The 20,643-nt window shown below is 43.1% G+C and overlaps 1 protein-coding gene across 2 annotated transcripts in view; it reads right to left on the bottom strand.

Moving 5' to 3' along the window:
- The window catches only part of LOC147032753 (differentially expressed in FDCP 6-like), a 213,829-nt gene that overhangs the window by 117,694 nt on the left and 75,492 nt on the right, over positions 1-20,643 (bottom strand). For both annotated transcript variants that reach the window (XM_085870623.1, XM_085870624.1), the window contains exon 9: positions 9,867-9,953. In XM_085870623.1, coding sequence (XP_085726749.1) covers positions 9,867-9,953 — 87 coding nt within the window. The remainder of the gene's footprint in view (positions 1-9,866; positions 9,954-20,643) is intronic.

Genomic DNA, 20,643 nt, shown 5'->3' with positions numbered 1-20,643 from the left:
ACACCATGTAGGTGTTCCAAAAAGACCCGGACAACTTTGGTTGTTAATATATTTAGTACCACGAATGGTACAATGATACCCGGTGGTTTATATGATACAGAAACTCATAAAGTTTTATGCACACCATCAATACACTTCAATGTGAGCTCCTTTTGTCATGTACAGCACATCAAGGCGGTACACGAGTTCTTGCCATGTTCGGCTCAGAACATTTGCATCCACCACTGTGCATGCAGCTGTGATCCGAGAACGAAGATCCTGCATGTTTGCCACCTTAGTGTTGTCGACAACATCTTCGACAAACAACCACAGAAAAAAAAATCAAAAGGGGTTACACCTGGTGATCATGAGGGCCAGGCGCTTGGTTCGTCTCGACTGATCCAGCGACCTGGAAATTTTTAATTTAGGGCGGCTCGAACGACTAAGGTCTAATAAGGGGGAGTGTCGTCCTGTTGGAAAATGATATCGGGTTTCAAGTCTTCAATCTGTGGGAAGGTGAATCCTTCCAACATGTTCATGTAAATTGTTGAGGTCAGTGTGTCCCCCACAAAGAAAAACGGACCAACCAAGCAACCATGGAGAAAGCGACACCATAGTTTCACCTTTGGAATGTCGCATATGCGTTCAATGACCATGTGGGGGTTTTCAGAGCCCCAGATCCTCACATTGTGCTGAATGACCTTCCCCAACACATGAAAGCAAGGTTTGTCTGTGAACATGACCTTTTTCAGGCAATCTTTGTCATTCTCCATACGACTGAGCATTTCCATGCGTTTGGGTCCATCATTTGATTTGAGCTCCTGCAGAATCTGCACCTTATAGACATAAATCTGCAGTCTTTTATGCAAAATCCTGTGTACAGTGGTGGTTGGTAGTCCCAGTTCTCTGGATGGATGTCAAATTGATTTTTTGGGACTTTGTTGAAATGATTCACGCACTCGTTCAACGTCTGCTGCACTTATGCTTGGTCGACCAGTGCTTTTCTGTTTCTGACAACTTCCATTCTCCTTAAACCTCTTGTAGCACTCTCTGATACTAATCCCACGATGACGGATTCCTTCCATACCTTGTACAGAAATTACACTGAACTTGGTGTCAGAAATTACACTGAAATCGATGAACCGTTCGACACACTGAGCTTTCGCCTGTGGAGTCGCCATTTTCTTTCATATTAAACCACCAGATCTGAAAATAAAGAAAACTTTATGACTTTCGATATCATATAAAACAAAGACTATCATTGAATCATTTGTAGTACTAATTATATTAATAACCAAAGTTGTCCAGGTCTTTTTAGAATACACCGTTCAACAGAGTTCCAGGTTTTAATAGAAATATCTGGAAGATTACAATATAAAAGTGGTTAGTAATTTTAGAAATAGCAATGTGAGTCAGTAAGATTGAAGTGAGTATTATAATGACTTTTGACGAATAACTTGACATTTCTTTTTTTGAAATTCAAATTATTTACAACATTACTTTATGACATATTTTTGAATTTCATTTTTGTTTTGCGATTAGTGGTGAATCGTGTCTGGAGAATGGCGAACATGTCATTTTTTTACTGGTGGTTGGCAAACAAGATATATGCTTTTGCTGCTGTTCTACAATGATTCAGCTGCACTTGCTTCGCATCTTGGCTTGGCACAGTTTGAACCCGAGTTGCTTTTCCATTGAGCAATGCAGCTCTCACCTGTTGATCTACCTTCGGAAAAATCGACGCGGTAATGTCGAACGCTGGCATTGAAATATGTGGCACCAAGCCAGAAAAAAATTAATAAATGCGTTTCGATTTTGTTTTTAACAACAAAATAACTCACTTGAATATGCTTTTAAATCGCAACAGAATCTCCACAAAATACACTATTTCGATAATAAGCCAGTGTGGCATGTGTACAAGGGTCTGGCAGGATAATCAAGAGGTATGCACACTCACCTCTAAGCTGTCTAGCCAGGGTTCGAATCCCGACCCAGCTATAAACTGTCATCCCGGTGTTTCACAGGACGGTGATTCATCCATGTGTGTGCCGTCCCTCGGATGGACAATAAACTGACGTCCCATTTGCCAATATTAGCCGTTGGACGTTAAATATCCCACAGTGTCCTTTGCGAAGAGTTTGCAAGATATTGCCAGCATACTGAACAAATTACAAACTCCTGTCCTAACTGACTGCTGGGAATGCAATGGCAAACCACCCAGCACAACCTATGCCAAGAAACTGCATCAACAGCACCAACGTTCTGTGAAGAGTTTGGTAAATCAGATCGATTGATATCCAATTTGAGTATCTTACATTATTTCCCTCATATTGTGTGTGTGTGTGTATCTGAAAATCATAGACAAAAACAGGACTGGGCCAACCTCCACCAAATTTTGCATACATGTTGTTAGTAACCAGGGTCAGGTCTGGGCCCAAAGGAAAAAAAAAAACATCCACCCCCCCCCCCAATCAAAGTGGGGAGGGGTGAGAGGAGAAGACTTGGTTTTCGCAAGGACAAGTGTCACAGTGCAAGTTTACTGACCCCTGCTGCAGACAGGTGGGATTATTAGTCGTGGCACAAAATATATTTGCCCCAACTCCCCCACTATCCCCTCCATCCTCCCTCCCAAGATGCTCCCAAAGGGAGTGGGTGTTTCTCATGATATAAAGTGGGTGGGTGATATAAATTATTTATTATTCCATCTTTTATTTTCTTTCTTGTCATTATTCATACAAACAAGTCAAAAACATTTTTCAACTTTTTTTCAAACATTTGGAGTTTTGTTCTTCCACCGGGCTTTGCAGCACTCCGACGTCCCCATACCTTACCCTTTCCACCTCCTCCGATCCCATTAGTTTCTCCCTTTCTGAACCACTTCATTGACACGGTGATGATAAGGACAGACGTGGGATTCAATATCCATTTGCCAGCATGGAGTCTCACAATCCACAGGTACAGTATATTGCAGGCATATTAGGCATATTACACAATATGTTTACTACGTTACTTTACTTTTCTAGTGAAAACAATGTTGTTGAACAGTTGGCCTGAGAGTTTGTCTTTGCGGTAAATTTGCCCTGAACTGTGCACTGACCTAGATTCCCTCTGTCCCATTGCCAATTCGGCATTGTCTGTGTCTATATGCTTCCCACCACTGTCAGTCTGTGTATACTCCTCTATCATCTGCCATCATGCTTTCCCTTGAGACTAGATGTGGTACACCAAAAAAAATAACCTTAACCAGTCAATTTCACGAGGTATCTTTTTTCACAATTTAGCATCCATTACAATGGAAAAAGCAGAAAGCTTCAGTGTGAAAAGACAATGCTTTACATATCCTATTACCCCATCACGCAAGTTATTCAATGACATATATACATATATACATATATACATATATACATATATATACATATATATATATATATACATACATATATATATATATATATATATATATACATATATATATATACATATATATATATATATACATATATATATACATATATATATATATACATATATACATATATATATATATACATATATACATATATATATATATATGTATATATATATGTATATATACATATATATATATATATACATATATATATATATATACATATATATATATATATACATATATACATATATATATATATATATATATATACATATATACATATATATATATATATATATATATATATATACATATATATATATATATACATATATATATATATACATATATATATACATATATACATATATATATATATATACATATATATATATATACATATATATATACATATATATATATATATATACATATATATATATATACATATATATATATATATATATATATATATATATATATATATATATATATATATATATATATATATATATATATATATATATATATATTTTCCGAACCAAAAAATAAGCTGCAAAAGTTTTGATGTTTGTGCTGTTTGTCAAACAGTATGTTGAACACGTTTTCCTTCTGGTTGAAGAGGACTAGTACAGAACCAGAACGGCTGTCTGAAATGAAGACACATCTTGGCAACAAAGCCAGTCCACAAATGATCATCGACAGGCTTTCATTGGCATAAATGTGTAACGTGTGGAATCTCTATTGACCAGACTCATTACTGTAATGGTTGGAGCAGATCTGCTTTGAGTCTGGAAGGTCAGTGGTTCAAACGGTGGTTCGGAGTATATTTTCAATGACACGTTAATTCGTCGAAACGTTCTTAATGACTGGCAGGTTGCTGTCATTATGTTGATCCACAAGAGGACGAGGTCATGAATTACCGCCCCATATGCCTAACGAGTGTATTGTGTAAGGTTATGGAGAGACTCGTGAAGTGAGCATCACCGAGTACTTGACAGACTCGTCCTTTTTCTGCAATGTTCAGCATGGCTTCGTCATAGAGTAATCTATATGCTACATGACACCAACTCAATCGATAACCCGGTCAACTACCGCCTTCTCATCAAGAAACTTACAAGATACAGAATCGCAAGAATTGTCAAGGAGTGGCTCGCTGCATTCCTAACCTCTCGGTAGTTTAGAGTCAGGTCAGGTCATGTATGGGAGCATGGCCAGAACAGCAAGTCACTGCGTCCACTTTCCGCCGGTACTCCAGGGGCCTCCGTCTGGCCTTCCCCCAGGCAGATGCCACGCCCATCCACATCTCCTTAAGATGCTGGAAAACCTGCTGCAAACAGGACGCACGTGGTCAGCTCATTGGCCTCCTCCATTCACGAGACTCCCTCGCTGAGAGAATCTGGTGATCAGGATCAGCGTCAGGAAAACGAGCCACATGTCCATACAGCCACAACTGACGCTCACGGACCATGCAGGTAACAAATCTCATCCGAGTCTCTCTCAGCAACCGCTCGTTGGACACAAAATCCGACCAGCGATAGCCAAGGATTCTCCGAAGAGACCTGGTACCAAAGGAATTAAGTCTCCGTCTCAGATCCTTGGTCAGAGTCCAAGTCTCCCATCCATAGAGCAAGACTGGAAGCACCAAGGACCTGAAGACTCGGACTTTCGTCCTCCCGCACAGGTACCGGCAGTGCCACACTCCATGATCCAGTGAATCCATGACTCCCCAGGCCCGACCCAGATGTCTATTGACCTCTGACTCACAGCCAGCAGAGACATGAATATCACTGCCAAGTAAGTGAATCTCTCCACGACCTCAACATCCTCACCACAAACAGGCACAGACAGGACAGCAGCATCCAAGATGTCACTAAAAGCCTGGATCATAGTTTTGACCCAAGAAACCCGTAATCCCAGCAGCTCGAGGGCCCCCAAAAGTATATCTAACGTCTCCGCAAAGATGACTGCATCATCTGCAAAATCAAGGTCCGAGATCTTGACATTCCCAAACGATGCACCGCAGCTTGATCTCTCCGACATCCTCCCTAAAATCCAGTCCAAACAAGTGCTGAAAAGTGTGGGGGCAAGTACACACCCCTGACGAACTTCAGTAACAAATGGAAATAAGTCAGAGATGGTACCACCACAATTCACAGCACTCTCAGTACCAGAGTATAGTTCAGACATCAGATCGATCAGTTTTGGTGGCACCCCACGAAGACCAAGAATCCTCCAGAGGGCATCTCGATTCACTGAATCGAACGCTTTACAGAGATCAACATGGGCTGCAAGCAGCCCCTGCCGAAACTCTCGCCTGCGTTCGGTGAGGACACGAAGAGCAAGGATACGGTCAATCGTTGACCTCTTTGGTGTAAAGCCTGACTGCTCTGGACGCTGGTGCTCAAGCAGATGGTGGCGAACCCTATCAATAATTATCCGAGCAAAGACCTTGCCCAGCACTGAGAGCAGCGTCGCCCCTCGGTAGTTGTTGCAGTCTTGGCGATCACCCTTCCCTTTCCAGAGAGGGACAACAAGGCCCCTCTTTCAATCAGTTGGGATGATGCCTGTGTTCCAGGCAGAGCACAAAACTGCATGCAACGACATGAGTGCAGCATTTCCACAAGCCTTGAGAAGTTCGGCATGGATGCTGCAGATCCCTGGAGCTTCACCCTGTTTCAACCGGTTCACCGCAGCCCGTGTTTCCACAAGCGAAGGTGGACCACAGTTGCTTGGAGGGTCAGCAACAGGGATTGTAACACCCTTGACGTCCAACTCGACAGCTGGTGGATCAGCCTGGTACAACCGCTCAACGTAACCGGCCCAGCGGGCCTTCAATTCGGACTCCTCTGTCAAGAGCTTACCACCCTCTGCTCTAACTGCAGTGCACCGAGGGATGGGCTTGGATGAACGCAATCCACGAATTCCCCTTGTAAGCAGGACAAGAATCAACTGTCCACAGGTGATGCTCTACCCCCTCAGATTCCTCGCACATAGGCCTCCTTGTCCACCCTTAGTGCACGTACAGTTTTACGCCTCAGCTTCCTGAACAGCTCAGCTCTGCCATTCAGCCTGGCCCTGCGACTCTGGTCAATGGTATCCAGTGTCCCTTGAGTGACAAAATTCTTCTTTGCCATACGGTGAGTTCCAAGACATCCACTGGCAACATCAAGGACGGTGGTCTTGAAGGCACTCGCTAACTCTTGAGGAACCCCCAAAGCACCCAGACCCCCCAAATGTCCACTCAGCCTGTTCGCAAACTCCTCAGCTACTCTCTCATCCTTGAGCTTGCCAACATACAGTCAAGGCTGGGATGGTACCATTCTCCAGGATTTAAGGTGCAGCTTTAAAGTTGCTACAACAAGCCGGTGGTCAGTATTGAGGAACTGAGCACTCCGGTAGACCCTGCAGTTCTGGATCATCCTCCAGCGACCGTCAATGAGGACATGGTCAATCTCCTTTGCCACACCACCAGCGTTGGAATACCAAGTCCAGCGATGAGCTTGTGGGCGATGAAACCATGAACCAGCCACACTAAGTCCATGACTTCTTGCAAAGTCAAGGAACTTAGTGCTATTCTGGTTCATAGTTCCTGACCATCCCTATCAGTTCCAGTCGATGCATTGAAATCCCCCAAGACTAGAAGTGTATCTCGTCTGGGGCACTGATCCACCACAGACTCGAGCATGGCGTAGAATGTGTCCTTCACGGTGAGGTCACTTGCCTCAGTTGGAGCATAGACAGAGACCAGGGAAATGACACCGAAGGAGTGACGAATCCTTAGTCTCATAATACGCTCGTTGACCGGTGTTACCTCAATTATCATTGGGGTCAGCTTCTTGGACACAGCTACAGCAACTCCTTGAGTATGGTAACCATCAGAGCAACCAGACCAATAGTAGCTGTAACCACCCACCATTATCTCACCGCAATCCAGTCTCCAAACCTCAGAGAGTGCTGCAATACCGATGTCCAAAGGGTTGAGCTCAGATGATAACAGACAGGTGATCATCCTCTCTTAGGGATAGGACATTCCAGGCACCCACCCGAAGGGACCGCCTCAGTTTAACCCAAGGAAACCACAGTCTGGTGGACGACACCTGGTAAATTGTCAAGGAATGGCTCGCTGCATTCCTAACCTCTCGGTAGTTTAGAGTCCATGTTGATAATGTCCTCTATGACAGGGCTAATGCACCGAGTGGTATCCCTCAAGGCTCTGTCATCAGTCTCCTCCTAGTCATAATCTACATGAATGATCTGTCCGACTACCTTGTCAGCCAATGCGTGCTCTTTGCCGATAATGTGAAACTCATCTGTAACACGAGGGAGGGACTAACTATGCAAAGAGACCTCAACTCCATCTCTGCATGGGTAGCACTCTGGGAACTGCATCTTCGTATTCCCAAATGCCAACACCTGCATTACGTAGGAACAAGTATGAATTTTATTCTTACATGATTAGTCCATGAATATTTTTCCCATTCCAGCACCAGCCCAAGTTCAGGACCTGGGAGTTCTATTTGACACCTCCTTGAACTCATCGGCTCAATGGGCCGTGCCTTACACATGTGCCTTCCCGAAATGTGCCTCACAGACTACACCTCCTGTTACTTATTTTGCTAACCTCGGAAGGATGACGGGCTGAGACAACCCACCTGGTGTTAATTCAACAGAAGTAAAGAGGGGCTCAAACCCAAGACCCTGAGATCTTAAGCCAGCCACCATAACCATTAAACCAACACCATGCTCCAGCAATGAATGTTCAGGTGAAATAAAAAAAATCCTTCCCCAAGTATCACTTTCATTTGCATAGTTTTTTGGTTTTGTTTCATTTGCATAGTTTCATTTGCATAGTTTACAATGTGGACAGAATCACCCCCAAAATGCATATTTTGGCATCAATTTTTCAAAATTTTTCTGGGGAGCATACATTAACTATTTTAGTACCCCCGGACCTCCCGAGGAAAATCTCATTTTTCCTTTTTCAAAAGTTCTGCAGTTTCACCCATGGAATATGTTCTTATACACTGCCTGGGATTTTTCCAGGAGCGATCAAGTCACATGTTTTGTAAAGATCGTATGTTGAGGTTGTAGTGATGTGTTGTATTTAAAAAATAAAATCAATAAAAAGAGGGAAAGCGGTCCATGCACATTTTGCAAAGCCCAGGATTGGTAATTCATACGAAGCAACAAAGCCAACATTCCCCAATTTGTCATGCAGGAAATATTTAAATACATATTTCATTGAATTTCCCAAGGCAACGCTGGGTACTTCAACTAATATTGTACAAAGTAAATGATATATGTAAGGACTAAAAAAAAACATGCCTTCTGATCGTAAAAATAATTTTTATTTACTAATTGATGACCATGCGACATTACCACTGATAGAATAAATTATTCCAGCAAATGTTCAAATTGTTGGCCATTAACTTCCAGGCACTTTTTGATTCGACGTAACTCATCAAAACGAGCTCCATTCTCTCATCTTTTGTTAATTTTGCTGTCATTACTTATCTGGAAAGAAAGGAGGGGCAATTAATTTTAAGAAAATAATGCATATTTAAAATAATATACAGTATAAGGTAAAAATTAATTCTTGAAGTCCAACAGCCCAAATTCTATCTCTTGATTTTGGGCCACCCTGTGTATTGTTATAATACATTCATGTTTCTAATTCACAACAAACCAACGTCATGAATATAACTTATTCTTCTTCATTAGTATGCAGCACAACGCTGTGGGGGAGCATCATTGGCTGAGGGCACAGCTGTGGCACTGATGCAGTGCCCTCTGCTGATTCGGGCAGGAAGTTGGAATTTGTCATAGTGCTGGCAAAAGCTCACCAACTCTTCACGAAGGACATCATGGGATCTTTAACGTCCACCAACTAATGACGGCACATGGGGCGCACAGTTTAACAACCATCCAAGGGACAGCAGACACGTTGATGAATCACCCTCCGAAACAAGGGATGAGAGTTTATAGCTGGTATGGATTCTAACCCAGAATGGACAACTTATGGGTGAGTATGCATACCTCTCGGCCATCCTGCCAGCCCTATGAACATAATTGCAAAGAATATTTGCTCGTGTGGAGTAACAGGACATTTGGACCATGGTGTGTGCAAGATAATTAAGCATGAAACAAACCATCCATCCATCAGGACCATACTCTGTACAGAGCGTTGGTGCTGCCTAAGCAGTCTCCTTCGATACTGGGTACAATCCTGGACGGGTCGTCACTCCGACACAGGACACCAGCAAGCTGGCACTCATTTTGCCAACCTCGGAGGGATGACAGGCTGAGTTAGCCCCACCTGGTATTAATTCAACAGCCGAGTGGGATTTGAACTCAGGATCCTCAAATCCCAAGCCCACTACCCTAACCATTAAGCCAACACCAGGCATATGAAACAAACGATGCGTTATGAAGTCATATAATAGTGTGTAGTACAGTTTAGTGTATCATGCACCTGCTTCTCTTTCTCCAGCTCCTGTTGAAACTGCTGTTGTAGCTCCATGTGGTCCTGAAGGCGGCGTGATTCTGCCAAGTCATACTCCTGTGGGCAAAGAAAGGCATACATTTTGGTGCCCCAAGTCATAATTCAATAGATGAATTTTTTCAGGTCGATTGATTTTTCTCCTTTTCTTCGCTCTACCTTTCATCATTCAACATAAAGCTCAAATTACACAATATACATCGAGAAAAGTTACATAAGATGGGATGACGCTCAAAATGGGATGTAGTAAATAGTTTCTTAAAGGCCCAGTCACACCTTGACGTTTTAGCCAGCAATGGCAACGTATTAAAATGTATGTAAAACACTGGCTTACGTTGAACTTTTGATGTTTTTTTTTTAAAGATTCGGACGTATTCATAACGACTTTGTCTTAGGCATAACGTATTAGTAACGGACACAGAACGTTTCGTTGTGTTATAGATAACTTATACCAACGAATGCTGAACCTGTCGTCGGCCTACACAACCGATGCCCAACGATAGTCTAACTTATGCATAGCACGCTGCACGCATCGCCGACGAACTCGTGACGTAGCCTATTAAAAGGCTGCCGCACAACGATTCAAATCATAACCGCCGCAGAAATGGAAGTGTCAACATCGCAGTCACACCTTGGCAATCTTGCCAGCGTATGCCGACCTCTGAAAAATGCGTCGAAAACGTTGGCGCACGTCGAATACGGTATGGGTAGGTTTGGTATGCGTGAATAGATCGCTAAAGTACGCTATCATCCGTCGTATTAAATGGAGTACGTCTTGTAATTTTGAACATGTTGAAAATTTTACGAGGTACTTGCCGTATGACACACGCTCCACATGCGATGGGAATAAGTTGTACGCACGATATGCGATCGTTGACACACATCGACACACGTTACTTGTAAGGTGCTCATAAGTCGAAACACGTCAAGGTAATGGTTAGCGTCAGTGTTCCAGACTCCCGGTTTTTTTTTTCTTCGGTATGACTGTGTTCAGTGTACAGTGCGGTTATGATTTAAATCATTGAGCGGCAGCCTATTAATTACATTATATTATAACCGCACTAGAAATCGAAGTGTCAAAATCACCATCATACCGAAAGAAGGAAGAAAAATAAATAAATAAATAAAAAACCAGGGAGTCTGGAACACTGACGCTAACCATTACATTGATGTGTTTCGACTTATGAGCACCTTACAAGTAACGTGTGTCGACGTGTGTCAACGATCGCGTGACGTGCCTACAACTTATGGCCAGCGTTATGCGGAACGTGTGAGTCATACGCTGGCATAAGTCTTAAAATTTCAAGCATGGAAAATTTGAGGACAACCGAAAAGTACAACGATGAAAGCCAGCGTACAACGACGTATGGCAGTGTTTTTCAGCGTGCTCTCAATGTTATCAAAACTTACCCATAACGTATTCGATGTGTCCCAGCGTTTTAGACAAATTTTTCATCAGTCGGCATACGCTGGCTAAATCGTCAAGATGTGACTGGGCCAACTCTCCCCACTCACCCTTCTCCCACCATTCACCCCCCTCACCCACCCTTCTCAAAGTTCCCCCCCGTTCCCATCCACAAAGCTGCCTCCTTCCACTGCCCTCACACCTCCATCTCTTCACTTCACCTCCTCAAATCCTCAACTGCCTTCTGCCCCCTCTCCACCAGCACCACAGAGCCTTTTCTCCTCCTCATCCGGCCCCCTCCCCTAGCTATTCTGAAATCCCCCACACTCTTTCAACAATCCTCCTTACCTCCCCCCCTCGTCCCTTGTCTTACCCTCCCCTCCCCTCCCACACCCTGCACACAAATTCTCCTCCTCTCCCTCTTCATTAACAGTGTGGACCTCAAATATCCAGGGCCTTCGCTCAAACCTTTCAGATCTTTACATACAGGTTGCCACTGGCAAACCAGACATAATCTGCCAAACAGAAACTTTCCTCTCCCAAGACATGTCTGACTCCCAAGTATCTTTTTTCATGAAAGACACTCTCTCCCCGGTTATTCCCTCTCCGGACATCTCTCCAGACAAAATAACCGGACATCTCTCCCTGGTTACTCCCTCCTCCGGTTTGACAGACCTGAGCCTCGCCCTGGTGGAGGAGTTGCTCTCTTCATCAAAGACTATTCCTCACTCTCCATGCACTGCCCTCACTCCCACCTCATGTTTATATGTGTACTGTACCATCCACCTAACAGTGATGACTCCATTTACACCTCACTATCCGAAAACATGGACCAACTTCTATCTTCTTATCCAAACAGCAGCAAGCAGCCCTCAAACTTATAGACTGGTCTCCTATCGCTACTTATCCAACATCAACTCATCCTGGGAATCCTTTCAAAGAAACTTGCTCTCCCTCATGCACAGATTTATCCCCTCTCGTCTTCATTTGTCCTACCCTTCCTCCCACCCTTGGTTCACTGAAGCTTGTGGCGAGGCAGTTGTCCTGAAACAACTTGCCTTTTCCTCATGGAAAGCAAACCCAACTGAGGGTAATCTCAGTTCCTTCCATAAAGCTTGGAACAAGTGTGTGTCTACCCTCAGGAGAGCCAGAAAACAACATCTTTCTCATCTCAAGTCTGAACTCTCAAACCTCTCTCCCTCCTCAAAATCCTGGTGGCATCTAATCAAATCTGTTTCTGGTGTATGTTCCCCCTCCATCCCCTCCCTTACCTCAAATGGCCATACTGCTGATAGCGCATGTGAAAAGGCTGAATGCCTAAACTCGGTGTTTGCATCGAAATCTTGTGTCCAAAACCCATCACTTTCTCTTCCCACCTTACCCAGTCGCAACCAACAGACCCTGGACTCTGTGTCTTTTTCTCCTGACAAGGTGGAGAGCTTGCTGTCAAACCGCGACTCAGATTCTGCAACCGATCCAGACGGCAACAGCCCACGTGTCCGAAAAACCTGCTCCTCTACTCTTTCTCACCCTCTCTCTGTTCCATCCACCCTCTCATTTGCTCAAGGTCATCTACCATCTGCTTGGAAATCAGCAAACATCACTGCCCTGCACAAAAAAGATGCAAAAACAGATCCTTGAAACTACAGACCAATCAGCCTTCTCCCAATCATCAGCGAGGTTATGGAATCCATCATCACTTCAGACATTAAATCCTTCCACTTCTCCAATAATCAATTTGGTTTCAGACCAGGTCACTCGACCTTGGATATGCTGCTTCTGCTCTCCCAACAATGGATGGAGGTCCTCAATGCCAGACATGAAATCAGAGACATATCCCTGGACATATCACGTGCTTTTGATACAGTCTGGCACCCTGCCCTGCTCACCAAACTCTCTTCCTATGGTATCCAAGGCCATCTCCACTCATGGCTCGCAGACTTCCTCTCCTGTCGCAGTCAACGTGTGGCCCTAAATGGAGTTCTTTCATCCCCTCTTCCTGTGCAGGCTGGAGTTCCTCAAGGTAGCGTTCTGGGCCCTGTTCTTTTTCTGGTTTTCATCAATGATCTCTCGGACTCTCTGGAAAATCCTCTTTATCTCTTTGCTGATGACTCCACCCTCTGCCGCACCATCTGTCATCCCTCAGACCGGCAAGCAGCAGCTTCTTCGCTCACTGCAGATCTGGATAAAATCACAAACTGGTCCAACACGTCTTTCAATCCTGACAAATCTCACACTCTCACTATGTCTCTCTGAAAGGACCGTTTAGAAAATCCCCCCATCCACTTTCTCAACAATCCTCTGGAAGAAGTCCTTTCTTTCAAGCTTCTGGGTCTCACTATCTGCCATGACCTTTCCTGGGAAAGCCACATTTCAAACCTCGCCTCCAAAGCCAGTCGCCGGCTGACTGGGAATCCTCCATCATGCAAAGTCCTTCCTTGGCTCACTTGAGCTCCTGACCCCTTACAAAGCTTTCGTCCGTAGCCTCATGGAGTACTGCTCTCCCCTCTGGGCTGGTGCTTCTGCCTCCCACCTTTCTCGGCTTCATGCTGTGGAACCCAAGGCATTTCGGATCATTGGCATCTCCCGCAATGAGGCAGAGTCTTTTGGCCTCTCACTCTCTCACCGCAGGCTGGTCGGTGGTCTTTGTCTTCTACTGTATCCTCTCCAGCCTCGTTCCCCCGCCCCTACTCTCTCTCTCTCTGCGATTTGTCCCCACCACATTTCCGCAGGGCGCTCAAGGTCCGCCAACAACCCCCTTCTGGTAAAACTACCAAAATCACGAATCGCTGCTCACCTTCACTCTTTCATTCCTCTTTTTTCCCGCCTTCAGAATAAGCTCCCTCACTCTATTCAATCCCATTCTTCCCTCCAGGCCTTCAAAACAGCTGTTCACCACCACCTCTTATCATCCCTCATCCAAATCCTCAATCTTTTCTACCCCTGTTAATCCACCCCAAACCCACCTCCTTCAAATTCCCTGCTTTCCTTCCTGAAAGTCCCTGTAATATCCATCTTGTATTCCCCATGTTCCCGCCCCATCCCTCTCCCTTCCACAGATCTCCTAACGTCTCTGTTCCCCACTGTTTTGTCCTTCCCACTCCCACCCCTCCTGTCTCATACCCCCCCTTGCTGTGCGTTGTGTGTTCGCTCTCATACGAGCCTCGACAAGGTATACAAAAAAAAAGAAAAAAAAGTGAATAATGCTGTCAGTGTAAGTTGGTCAGCCCACCTTGCATCACAAGAGAGAAACAGAGTTTGAAGTCAGCATAGCATCACTCTTGCCATGGTTTCAAGATGAAGCTCATTCTGTTGCCACCATAACGTTCGTGATGGACAAAATCAGACACGGTGGCATTACTAAATGCAGGATAAATACCTGTCATCAGCATGGACCAGCCAATTTATTCACTGGCCAAGCAAATCCAGTGGCACTGGCCTGAGTACCATTGTGAAGACTTCAAAAAAAAAATTATGTTCAGAGGATAACAAATTGAAATGGCCATTAAAACTCTGCTCCAAGACAGTGGGTGGACAAATGCTCTCAGTGAGGCAGTGGTCACATCATCTGGGCTGCACAGTCTTTTCTGTCAGCGGCAAGTGTCACGAGAACACGTCAAGCACACCAAGGTAATGGCATGCTGTCTCAACAAGCTTATGAAAACAGTTGCAATGATTCAGTTGAAGATTCATTGATTACCTTTGAAGATAGTGTGAGAGATGCAAACTGTAAGGCAATCAGTTTTAGTACTGGTATCTTGTTACAGCAATGAAGCTGACCATTCTCTCACTGGTAAGGTCATTCAGAGAAGCCAACTTTACATCGGTACTGTGAAGCACTCTCCAAATTAATACCTTGCTTCTTCGCCAACAACAATGTCAACTATGCACTGTGGCTTCCTATTCATCTCAGAGACATGCTGTCTCTGGAGCACCGTCATCCACACCTGGCCATGGACTTTCAAAAGTGGAACTTTGTGGTGCACAAATCTGGGCAGGAGTTCTTAGCAATAGCCATTGATCAAGCCCATGAACAAGCTAATGCAGTCATAAAATGTGATGGGAGAGCAGTTGACTGGACTAAGGATCCATCAGTCCTCAGGTGTATGGTTGCCAGCCTTGAAGTGAGCCATTTGCTTGCTTAGTATGAGGCAGCATCAAAAGCTGAAGGTGAAACAGAATGTATCAACCACCATGAATAAAGAGAGTCAACATAGATTATTTCTTAGAAAGTATGCAAACTGATAACAGCAATGTAGGGCATGGGCAATCGTTTCCAGGAAGAGTCAGGTGACTTTCTCACTTTAAACATTGAAGACATTGTACACCCTCATGCTGCTGAAATGGTTGGCAATTACTGAGAATGGAAGAGAACAGTTCCAGAAATTCATGGATGGGTTAGAACCTGGAGATGATTGCTTGTTATAACAGCTCATCAACAGGAACAAGCTTGCCTTCTTCAACAAGAACCGGTTCCGAGTGATACATAGTAGATTATTGTCTGTCTGTCTGTCTCTCTTTCTTTCTCTTTCTCTCTCTCCTTTTCATCTCATGCCAGAGCAGACAGTGTTATCTACAAGAGTTATTTTATCATGAAAAGCAGTCAGTAACTACAGCTTTGAGTGACAATGGGAAAGCTCCACAGTTGTCAGAAATCTCAGCTCGTTGAAATTTTTGAAGCCCAGGTGATGAAGTAAGACAGTGAACCAGAAGCAGATGTTATCATCATTGATGGCTCAGCATTATTGAATACCCTACAACCATGCATGCCAAAGACAATTGATGATTATGCCAAAGATGATGTCCTCCCCACACTAGAAGCAAAATCTGCCAAGTACAGCACAACGGATATTGTGTTCAATGTGTACCTGTCATTTCGCCTGAAGTCTAAAATAAGGGCGTGAGGAGCCAGGAGGAGGGTGACTGGTGCCACCAACACACCAAAACAACTGGTAGGACTTTCAACGAGAAAACAACAAGATGGAGCTCTTTCACTTCTGCGCAGATAAGATAGCTAAGATAAACAGATCAAACATTGTCATCGTAAGAAATGGGAAAGAATATCAGTAATCAACACATCAAATTCGAGAATCTGGCTCATTGTACCCATGAAGAAGCGGATACTTGCGTCTTCATCAATGCTAGGCATGCAGCAGTGGAGGGAAACAAAGCCCCTGTTATCCCTGCAACAGCTTGGACTGCACATGACACGAATTATGTTCAGTCATGGATCCAGTCTGAGATGGATTAGAATACATGAACATCACTTCTGCAATTAGCCCAGCCAAGATGAGCTGAAGTCTTTTTTTCATGCTTTCATTGTTTGTGATGTAACATCTGCTTTCCGTTTCAAAGGAAAAAGAGTCTGCATGGCTGACAGGGGATGTGCGCCAAGGCATCAGACATCCTTACGAAGCTCAACCAATATCCACCAACAGTTGAAGGTAATTGCCCTCAGAGTCTGGAGATGTTTGTCATCACAATGTATGACAGATCCAGTAAAACTACTAATGCTAATGATGCAGAGCCGGACGTATTGGCCAGAAAGCAGAGTTATTATGATTAAATCCCAACTCGATCTACCCTCCTACAGCATACCAAGTGTGATGCCGACGAGACAGGATGTATATGGAGCCGGTCAACAGTGTGCCAGCCAGAATCTCAGAGCCCTGCCAACTTGGGATGGATTCAACAAAATGAAATGTGACATCTGCTGGACTACACGTCCCCATATTGTGGAACGTTGCCAGGAAGTCACAAAATGTAGATGCAACACAGAATGCCATGGAAGGTGCTAATGTTATTGCTTTGGCTTCATTTGCACAGCACGATGTACTTGTACACGTCGAGACTGATTTTCTATGATAACCAGGAGCATTAAGCAAGTTTTAGATCGTAGAATTGCTGATTCAGCCTTGGTACATTTCTATCGTCATGCTACTATTTCACACGACGTACATTTTGGTTACACCATATTTATATTAATGATATATGTTGAAAATAAACATGAATGGAGAAATAAACATTTATCTTGAGTTCATGGCTTTTAATCTGAATCGAAATTTTACTTTAGACATTATTGAAACTAACTTTATTTGCAATCCAAAATTATAATCCAGATTAATGCCACAATACCAGTCATACTCGCATGACAGTAAAAATGTTATATTGGAAGTTGCATAATATCCCCCAATGGTACCAAAATGGTAAAAAAAAAATTAAAAAAAAATGTATCAGAGAGCTTTGAAAGTAGCAAAATCTAATTTGGCATAATCATTCAGATTGAACTATCAATTATTATGGCATCTTTACGGAAAACCATAATTCAACGTCATCCGTCTTGAAAAATGGCAACAATCTTGGAATTTTAAGTGATAAATTTTTTTTTTTAATATAAAAAGGGACCCAAGAGGAACACGCATGCCAAATTTGATGCTTGTATCATCATTTGACCGATCATTTCAGTTATCCGATGGGCTATTGCAAGATCTCTTTTGTGATTAACCTTTTTAACGACTTGAAGTAGTCTTAATGACCAAAGTTTATTTGTGTATTCATGCCACTTGTACTGAATTGTTTTTTTAGATACAAGGTCAAGGCTAGTCAAAGAGCTGGAACATAGAATGCATCAGGACATAACAGAATGAAAGGAACAGTAGAGAGAGAGGGAAACACCAACAGCAGGGATGAAGGACAAAATAGAGGTAGACTTTGACAAATAAAGGGTTTGGGGAGGAATTTGGAGAGGATGCATAGGGTGGACAAGGTGGATACAGAAGCAAGCAAACTCAGAAGGATCCAGAAGATTGTTATGTTTTCGTAAATATTTCATGAGTACGAGGGCACGTTGAAAAGTAATGTCTCCTTTTCTTTTTCTCCAAAACAGGTAAAGATATTTGAATGAAACAAAGCACAGTCCAAACAATAGTGCTTCCCACCACTGGATGCGAAGTTTTGTGATTATGACACGACATGTCTCAGTGCTACATTAGTCAAGATGGCAGAGGGCAGCACAACATTGTCAGTGCTGTAAAGTGTGAAGCACTAGAGATGAGATTTGAGATGACTGACTGGACATGAGAGTTGGGTGCCCCATTACGATCCTGAGAGTAAGAGATGGTGAATGGATTGCCACCACAAAGTCTCACCAACCCCAACATGGCTCTGTCATATTTTCTTCTCTTCCCCAAACTTAAGGAATACCTTCATGGAGAGCTTGTTTATTCTGAGGATGATGTCAAGGCTGCTGTGCAGCACTGGTTAAGTCATCAGAACACACAGTTCCATTGTGACAGTATCGCAAAATTACTTCAACGTTGGCAGAAATGTATGGACCGAAGTGGTGATTACGTTAAAATATAAATATGCACCATGGTAGAATAAAGAATGTTAGTATCTGTCTTTGCTTCATTCAAATATCTTTACCTGCTTTGAAGAAAAAGAAAAGGAGGCATTGCTTTTCAACACATCCTCGTAGTTAAAAGGTAATTTTCATAAATGTATTACAATGCACACAAATACACACGATCAAACATAAATACTGCATTTATATTTGATGTGAGTGTCCATGGTAAACAGTTGAGCTTATTTAACATTTATTTGTTGTTGCAATTTCAAACCAGCCAAGCAATCCACAGCAAGGTCGTTTGGAGCATCAGGACTGTGGTTTGTAATGCCTTTCCTTGGAATCCTGCTTTCTCCTGATCTTGCCTTTTGTTCTCCGGTCCTCTGCTCTCCTTTATCTTCTTGCTAGTATACTCTTTATTTTTGGGTCGTCGAAATAGGTGACCCTTATTGTCAGTAATTCTGTCTGTTTGTTTGGATGTTTGTTCGTTTGTCATCAGCATAATTGGTAGTAAATGTGGGCGGATTTTGACCAAACTCAGGTAGTAGGTACATCTTATGACCTAGTGCTTTGGAAATTGTGATGGTTGCTAGGGACGTTTTGGTTCCATAGCAACAACCGAAAAACCTTCAAAATCGGTACCGTTCACGCGAAATCAATTCCGAAAGCCATTATCCCACGTAGGGTTATGAAATTTTGCACGAATGATCTACAGGTGATGCTCTATCAAATATATTCCGGTTTTTGTGATATATGGAATACTTTACCCGCAGCGACCCTACAATTAGGGTATGCGCGAAAATTGGCGAAAAATGAAGGCCCCTTAGCGACCAGGTGAGTGCATCGATACGAATGAAACTTTGCAGGTTCATGATACTCAATGAGTACTACAACTTTGAATCAGGACATATTGACCGATTTCGCTTAGGTCAGGGGTCAAAGGTCAATTAGTGCAAAAATCGATAATATGCGAGAGCTGGAGGTGCCTTCGCGCCAAATGCTACTCCTCCTCGGGTTATGGTCGGATGGTCATGAAAATTCACACTAATCGTCTGAATACATTGTGCACAAACGATCGAGCCGGATTTTCGATTTAGATCTTTGTTCACCCACAGTACCCCCTCAAACTTTGGGGATTTCCGATTTCAAACCGCATTTTCAGAACTTTTCATTCAAATGGATACCACCATTTATTTTTTTTTAGAACAAATAACGAGTAGTTATCAGAAGATGGAACTGGATGAGATTTGATATGCATAATCTTAAGGTGATTCCCTATCCGCTATATGACATCCATTTTGCTCTATATCTTATAGTTTCCATGCTCGGTGACCCATCGCTGCCTACTGGCTTGTTTATGTCTTATTATTACCTGGTTACAATTCCACTTTAAATTATTCACATCATTAGTGGTACAGGAAGTCTCAAGTTCTGCATTTTGTGCATGGCACTCACTTTTTTCAGAATGTTTTTTTGACAATTCAAGACTTTTGGAATGAAGTATGAAATGAATGCCAACAAGGCCTTTTGCACATGTGCTGTGTGTGTGTGTTTTTTCAGTGACTCACTTGCACTAACCGTGGGGTACTTTTAACCTGTCATTGCTAGCACAAAATCTGCAATACAAATGGTCATTTCAACATAATTTTCAGCATTTGAACGAAGGGATGGCAGTTTCAAGATGGTTAACTATAATGATTGCATTTCTGGATGTAAATTAGATGCACAAAAATAGAGGAAGTATGAAAAATGTTCGTGGATGTAAGGTGTCGAGTTCCTACAATTTCCTGGTCATACAAGTGAGCGGAGCAGCGCACACACACAATCTAATATAATTTATCTCGTGGCACCAGAACCATTACAACCATACATTCACAAGCCCCAGAGTCTGTACGTCCTTTGCATTGGTATTCAGAATCAGCCAAACCAGATACAGTGTCTCCCTTCAACTCTTTCATTGTGCAGAGGTGAACACCCCCAGATTTCTCTCAAATACTTTT

The sequence above is a fragment of the Eptatretus burgeri genome, chromosome 2, assembly GCF_056783735.1.
Source record: "Eptatretus burgeri isolate ZD-2024b chromosome 2, Ebu_testis_v1, whole genome shotgun sequence".
NCBI lineage: Eukaryota > Metazoa > Chordata > Myxini > Myxiniformes > Myxinidae > Eptatretus > Eptatretus burgeri.
This window is presented reverse-complemented; position numbering and strand designations above follow the sequence as displayed.